We start from the raw sequence: 7,856 nt of genomic DNA, 5'->3' as shown, positions 1-7,856 counted from the left end.
CTTCAGGCCAGGGCGTTAACCCGCTGCACCACAGCGCCAGCCCCCATACCATGCTTCTAATCTCTGCTTTCCTCAGTGTTTTGTGAGTTTGAGCCACATTTGTTATTTATTTTCATTTTATTTCCAAGGCAAAGAGACAGAGACGAGAGAGCTCATCTACCCCGTGGTTCACCTTCCAAATGCTCATGTCAGCCAGTGCTGAGCCCAGAACTGAAGCTGGGTTTCCCGCGTGGGCGTCAAGGGCCCAAGTACTTCACTATCACCTGCTGCCTCCCAGGCACTTTCACGGGAAGCAGAGTGGGGACTGGAACCCAGGCTCTCCAACAGGGATGTTACCTGCTGAGCCAAGCATCTGTCCACAAAAGATACATGATTTTAAGTATTACAGGACATTTCCCAAGATGGATAGAATATTGTTAGGCCCTAAGAAGAATTCTCAATCACTTCAAAAGACTGAGATCTGGCAGCTTATTCTTTGTTCACATTGGAATTAAACAAGTAACAGTAAACTCTTTTAGAATTCCCAAATGTCTGGAAATTGAGCAAAATGCTTCTAAAATAAAACATGGGTTAAATAAGAAATCACAAGAGAAATTAGAAAATATTCCAAATATTGATCACAATGATACATAAAATTTATGGGACAGGGGCTGGCATAGTGGGTTAAGCCACCGGCTGCAGCGCCAGCATCCCATATGGGTGTCGGTTCAAGTCCAGGCTGCTCTTCTTCCCATCCAGCTCCCTGCTAAAGAGTCTGGAACAGCAGCAGAGGATGGGGCAAGTGCTTGGGCCCCTGCACCCACGTGGGAGACCTGGAAGAAGCTCCTGGCTTCAGCCTGGGTTGTGGCCATTTGGGGAGTGAACCAGAGGATGGAAAACTTCTCTCTCCTTGTCTCTCCCTATCTCTCTCTCTCTGTAACTCTGCCTTTCAAATAAATAAAATACCCAAATGGTAGAGTTAGAAATGTACCAGGGGATTCCAAGTCAATCCCATCAAGGTGGCATGTACCAATGCCATCTCACTAGTGAAAGTGATCAATTTCAGTTCACAATTGATCATACTGATAGGTCTAAGAGTCAAAGGGATCACACAAAGACTAGTGTCTGCTAATACTAACTGATAAGATTAAAAAGGGAAAAAACAGTCCATCATGGGAAGCGGGATACACAGCAGACTCATAGAATGGCAGATGTCCTAAACAGCACTCTGGCCTCAGAATCAGCCCTTAAGGCATTCGGATCTGGCTGAAGAGCCCATGAGAGTATTTTAGGCATGGAAAGCCAAGGCACTCTGGAAAAAAAAAAAAAACCCACCACCTAAATGAAAGATCGAGTGAGATCCCAGAAAAACGGGCCATCAAAGAAGGAGGTATCTTTCTCTGAAAGGAGGAGTGAACTTCCACTTTGACTATGACCTTGTCTAAATAAGATAGAAGTCGGAGAACTCAAAAGGCTTCCATAGCCTTGGCAACTCATGACAAGAGCCTAGAGAGATTACTGATGCCATAAACAAGAGTGTCAATTTGTTAAGTCAACAACAGGAGTCACTGTGCACTTACTCCTCATGTAGGATCTCTGTCCTTAATGTGTTGTTCAATGTGAATTAATACTATAACTAGTACTCAAACAGTATTTTACACTTTATATTCTGTGTGGGTGCAAACTGTTGAAATCTTAATATATACTAAATTGATCTTCTGTATATAAAGATAATTGAAAATGAATCTTGGTGTGAATGGAATGGGAGAGGGAGTGGGAGATGGGAGGGTTGCAGGTGGGAGGGATGTTATGGGGGGGAAGCCATTGTAATCTATAAGCTGTACTTTGGAAATTTATATTTACTAAATAAAAGTTTAAAAAAACAAATAAATAAAATAAGTCTTTAAAAAAATTTATACGATGGGCATTTGGCACTGTGGCTAAGAGCAGTTGGGCCGCCCACATTCCATACGGGAATGCCTGGGTTCAAGCCCCAGTTCCAGTCCCAGCTCCTTCCCCTGCTGCTCCTACAGGCAGGAGATGCTTCCAGTGCTCCTCGTGGTCCCAGAGCACTCCATGTAGCTCTGTGGGGTCGGGCACACGTCACTGTCTGGACTCCCTGAGGATTCGGTTCCCCAATCACTGGGGGGGGGGGGGGGGGGCACCTCCACCCACACTCCCAGGAAGGTAGCAAACCTACCAGGGAGCGTTCCAGACATGCCCACCCCAGCCCAGGACCCCCATGGCCCAGCCACAGAGGCTGCCAGAGGAGGACAGTTGTCCTTTAAAAAAAAAAAAAGTGTATTAGTTTATTTGGAAGTCAGAGTTACAGAGCTAGAAGGAGAGACAGAGATAGCTTCCATCCTCTGGTTCACTCACTAAATATCTGCCATGGCCAGAGATAGGCTGGGCACAGCCAGAGCCAGGCATAATAGCAGGGAGCTGGATCGGAAGTGGAGCAGCCAGGACTTGAACCAGCACCCACATGGGATGGCAGCACCACAGGAGGGGCTCAACCCCCTGCCCCATAGCACCGCCCCCATGGCCGTCCTTCATCGCCCTCCCTCCACTCAGCTATCCCTGCTCAGCCTAAGCAGTGCCTGTCGTGTTTATGGTTCCCTTGTCACTGTCTCCTGCTGCCAGGGACAACCACGTGGCCCTGGGTCCTGTGCATGCTGAACTCACTTCTGAGGTCAAGGTTGAGTCAAGGTCGAGTCTCCCCATTGTGGGGAGAACCGGCCACACACAGCAGCCCTGGGAGAGGCGCGAGCCCTCCTGGAGTACTGTGACCTGGTGATGAAGATGTCACACTGCACCAGCCACCGCCCCGCCCGGTGCCTAGCTCACAGCTCCGGCAGAACAGAGGCCTCTGGGGCTCCGCAGCGGGCTGGCCCAAGAGTGTCCAGGATGAGGGGCCAGGGATCTGACTTCCAAGCTCTGGCTTCCTGGAGGACAGCAGGCAGGCTGTCCACACCCTGCCTGTGTGCAGAACGCTGTCTGTCTTGAGAAGGGGTGGGTGGCCCCAGGGTGCGGACTGTGGTGCTGGCAGCCACGCGTCTGAGGCTGTGGCTCCCTGGGCAGTGGAGGATGGGAGCTGGCCCTGGTGTCAGTGGGGGGCAAACGCTCCCCAGAATGCGACCACAGGATGACCCCTCACCTCCCCCAGCCTTACGTCCAGCACTGGCTGTGGACTCCGCTTTGTGTTTCCGGAAGGGCGCTGGCTCGGTGACCGGCTCCAGCGGCGGCCACCGAGAGCCTCTCTCGTCTCCTCTCCCTCCTGTTCTCGCTCCAGGCCTCTGCAGGGACCCCGTCTCACTGTCGCTCCCATGCCTCTGTGCCTCTGAAAGTCACTGCTGGGGAGCAGGGGATAGTGGGCCCACAGGCAGGGTCTCTGGGCCGCAGAGGTGGGCTCCTGAAGCCCTGGAGGGCACAGGAGTGAGAGGAGAGGGGCTTCCCACTCTCTCTGGCCCCTCAGAGGGACCCCATGTGACTGGAGCTGGGGGTGGGGCCAGGAACTCAGGGCTCCCATCATAAGAGAGCAGGGGGTGGGGATGGACACTCTGGGACTCCATCTGACGAGAGCCAGGGGCCTCCTGGCTCCGCCTCCTGAAGTGGATCCGCAGGTGGAAACAGAAATGACCTCTCACATCCACTGCCCACCCACAGCCCCAGAACCCAGCCTCTTGGCCCCAGCATTGCCCCAAGCCAGGGCAGGCCTGCGTGCTGTCGAGAAAGGCAGGGGATGAGATCAGGGACTTCTGTCCCAGGGGTGGGCACTGGGTGCTCCGATGAGGCCTCACCCTCCAGAACATGGTTGGGTGGTGACAAGAGGGGTGCTATTACACTAGGGGAGGGGCAATGCCGGTAGCCTGGGGCAAGTACCCTAACCCAAACCCTAAACCCTAACCCTGACCCAGGACAAGGGCCTTTGAGCCAGGGAGCAGCCATGGAACTAGAGGTCCCTTCCTGGGACCCCACGGCCCAGGTCACAGTCAGACTAGCAGTGGTCTCCAGGCTGTCTGTCCATGCTATGCCTGGCCCACAGGGGACAGAACCTTCTGCAGCCTCTGCCATCTCTCTCAGTGCCCACAGACCAGGGAGATTCTGTGCTGCTCTCTTGAACCTCCTCCCTCACCTGCACTGGGCCAGTCCAGCCTCCAGGGGCAGCCCCACAGGAAGAACTTTCTGAGATCCACACTGGCCCCCAACCCAGGGCCCTGGGAGAGGCCGGCTTCTGCAGCCCCTTGTCAGACCCCAGGGGCACCCCCTGGCTGGGTGGCTGGGCACAGCTGGACACAGCCCCTGCTGCCTGGGCCACCCTGCGACCCCCCCCCCCTTGGAAATGGAAGCTGGGACCTTCTACTACGAAAATCCAAAGTTCAGTCGCCAGGGACCTGTGCCCTGGACAGTGCCTCCTGAGGTGACAGGCCCCAAGTGCCCCACATTCCCACGGGTGTCACAGGCTTCCGCCCTGCCTGAGCGACGGGAGCACCTCAGGGGTCCGCAGCCACTCACACCGGCAACCGTGCGGAGGCCCTTCCTGCGGGAGAGGTGGGTGGGGGCCGGCCTCTGCCGCCCCACCTGGACCCTCCGCAAGGGGACCTCCAGTTCTGCCCCTTCTCTCCCCGAGGGCAGGCGGTGGGATCCACTTTGTTTTATTGGAATTCTACACACAGAGAGAAAAGCACCTGGAACACACATGTACAGGACCGGAAACAGGACGCACACACACGAACCGGCCCGGGCGAGGGGCGAGGGCCGGGGCGGGGCGGCCGCGCCCTAGGCCGGCTGCTGGAAGATGCTGAAGTTGAGTCTGCACATGCACATGAGCCAGAAGATGCACACGGTCATGGACACCCAGATCCAGAAGTCCTCGGACGGCTCCGCGCGGGGCCGGCGGTGCACGCTGCAGGCGTGCGGCTCGTCCTCGGCGTGGGGCCCACAGCCCGGCTGGCCAGGCCTGGCCCGGTGCCGCCGCCGGCAGTAGCTGTGCGCCGCGAGGCCGCCGCTGTGCGGGCCGCCGGCCGCGTGCTCGGGGCCCTGGCGCTGCACCAGCTCCAGGGCCGACACGGGGACGGCGATGGAGCCGCCGCTGACCGCCACGGGGCTGCCTGCCTCGCCGCCCAGCGCCGTCGGGGCGCCTGCGTCTTCCTTCCCGGCGCCCGCGGCGAAGCTGAAGGGGAAGGTGACGTAGCAGGCCTCGCCGGGGGGCGCCGCGCCCAGCACGCCCAGCGCCGACAGCGGGAAGGTGAGCGCGCCCTGGCCGTCGGCCGAGAGCCCGACCACGTAGGACACCGCGGGCAGCGCCGCCCCGGCCGCCGCCAGCCCCGCGCTGAGCGACAGCGGGCCCTGGCCCCTGGCCACGCCCACGGGGCGGGGCGCGCCGCCGGCGCCGCCGAAGACGAAGCCGCGCAGCTCGAAGGTGGACTCGACGTCGCCCAGGCACAGGCCCTCGGCGTGGAAGACCGGGTCCCCGACGTCCACGGGGATGCCGCCGCCCTCGGGCGCCGCGCCGCCGGCCGCGAACAGGCGCAGGGTGCCCCTGCCAAGGGCAGCCGGGCGCTGGCCGCCCCCGGGCCGGCCGCCGGCCGCCAGGGAGAAGGGCAGCGAGACGACGCGGGCGGCCTCGTGCGGGCACTCGCCGCCGTCCGCCGCGGCGCCGTCCAGGAAGTCGGTCTCGGCGAGGCCGCCGGGGTCGTGGCCGCCCGCGCAGCAGCCGGCCGCGTGCCCGGCCCTGGCCGCCGGCGCCCAGGCCAGCTCGGGCGCCGTCTGCAGGAAGCAGAGCTGCAGCTCACAGGCCTCGCAGCGGTCGCCGAAGCGGACCTCGGGGCACTGGCTGAGGTGGTCGCCGTAGCACCGCCTCAGGATGTGCAGCACCAGCTTGCTGAGGAAGATCCACACGTTGAGGGGGCTCACCTGGCAGTCGCCGCGGGGGCCCGGCGGCCCCGGGGGGCACATCCGGCACCGCTGGCCCCACACGCGCATCTTGACCAGCCCCTGGCGGCTGCCCGCGTCCCACCACAGGTGGAAGAGGATGTGCACGTGCGCCGAGCGCCAGACCCACAGGCAGCGGCTGCACTGGAGCCTGCGGGGAGAGAGGGCCGTGAGCCGCGGCCGGGCAGGTCGCAGCTCCGGCCCGGGAACAGCCGCGTGCCGGCAGGCGCTGCCTCGCTCCGGGCCAGGCCCTGCAGCTTGAAGACCTGAGACACCCGCACAGCAGGGCAGCACCAGGGCGCACCCCGGCCCGACGCCTGAGAGCCACGCGCACCCACGTTCTGCTGTCTGCAGTGTGGACTCCCCGAGTGCCAGGGCAGGAGGGGGAGCCGACTTGGGGCCTCCTGGCTGGGCCTGGCCAAGTGATGGGAAATTTGGGAAATTTCACGGGGTGCTGGGGTGAGGGATGCCCCCTGCAGCTCAGTGAAGGCTCGGGGGACCCTGGACGAGCCCCCTGGATTCTGAACAACGCGCCTCATATGTGAGCTGGAGAGTTGGGCACCACGCCCCCGGCTAACAGAAGTGCCCGGCCCCCAGGATGGACCCTCCTCCAAGGGTTGGGGTGGGCAGATTAAGCCACCACCTGAGACACCCACATCCCGTATCGGAGCGCCTGGAACCTCCACCTCTGCTTCCGATCCAGCTTCCTGCCAGTGGACCTCGGTGGCGACAGGTGCTGGCTTCCCTTGCCACCACGTGGGAGACCCGGATGGAGTTCAGCCTGGCCAACCTGGCTGTTGTGGCCGTGTGAAGGCTGAACCACTGGATGGGAGATGTTCTGTCTCTCCCCACCCCCATCAGTTTGCTCTTCATGTAAATAAAAATGAATAAACTTTTTAAAAAGACAGGGTGGGGGGGGCAGATGAAGGGCCACTGACTGCTGCCCTCAGTGACCCCCGTCTTTGCGGGAGCCTCCCCAGCGCTGCCCACAGAACTTTCCAGACGATGGAACTGCTTTAGACCCTGCCCGGCCGAGGAGCCTACAGAGCGCGTGGACGTGGAGCTGAACTTCTAACTCTGCTTAAGTCTGATCAGAAGCCACAGGTGCCTGGTGGCCCTGGCTGGAGACATGGGTGTCGTGGTCCCCGTCGTCTGGGTGACCAGCACCACCTGCATGAGCTACATGGCAGCACTTGGCTGTGGGGCCAGGCAGGGGCTTCTAGGACTTCTCAGACCCAGCACCTGGAAGAGCCAGGGCTCCACCACACAGGTTCAGGTGCTCGGGAGCTACGTGGTCAGAGGCAGAGAGCAGGACGACCGGTCAGCGTGCCGAGGGGCCGACGGAGCTGCTGGAGCTGCCCCCTGGCTGGCGCCGTGAGCCAGGGATGCACGCTGGGGAGGTTCATCGTTGTGATGAAGTATGAGGCTCCCTGGGGACCCTCTGCCACAGCCTCCCCAGGCAGGCCTGCCCGGCTGGCTGGTTGCTCAGGCCTGAGCACAGCACCTGCGCATTCCAGGTCCTGCCTGGACACCGTGGCAACACCACGGGAACAGCAGGCCAGGGGAGCGCCCACCCCCGGCGGCCATGATGTCAGCACTGTCTCAGCTCTGGCACCGCCCGGCCCCACCCACCTGATGGGGGACAAGTCCAGGCGGGGTGGATACCCTCTGCCGGCCCCACAGCACCCACTCCAGGGCCGCTCCAGGCCCGGTCTCAGAGCCTAGAAAGGCGCCTTCAGCCCCCCTCACCCACAGGGGGCTCCCCCCGCCTGCCCTTGGCCGCACCTTGAAAGCCCCTTCAGCCGATACTGGAAGCTGCTGCCGTCCAGGGGCCCCGCGGCCAGGCTCTCCTGGGGGAGCAGGACCCAGGCATCCCGGGGCTTCCTCTCGCTCATCAGCTGGGCGAAGGTGCTCACCCACACGTCCGCCCCAGCCACGTCCAT

The 7,856-nt window shown here is 61.0% G+C and overlaps 1 protein-coding gene across 1 annotated transcript; it reads right to left on the bottom strand.

The window, feature by feature from the left end:
- Positions 1–4,758: 4,758 nt before the first annotated feature.
- Positions 4,759–7,856, bottom strand: RTP5 (receptor transporter protein 5 (putative)). The gene is made up of 2 exons (XM_062197576.1): positions 7,699–7,856; positions 4,759–6,064 (listed from the first exon to the last, which is right to left on the bottom strand). Exons 1-2 carry the CDS (start codon positions 7,854–7,856, stop codon positions 4,759–4,761), a joined length of 1,464 nt encoding a protein of 487 aa, XP_062053560.1.

This window comes from Lepus europaeus, chromosome 1, assembly GCF_033115175.1.
Source record: "Lepus europaeus isolate LE1 chromosome 1, mLepTim1.pri, whole genome shotgun sequence".
NCBI classification, from domain to species: domain Eukaryota; kingdom Metazoa; phylum Chordata; class Mammalia; order Lagomorpha; family Leporidae; genus Lepus; species Lepus europaeus.
The sequence above is the reverse complement of the archived record's forward strand: the minus strand, read 5'-3'. Positions and strand labels throughout refer to the sequence as shown.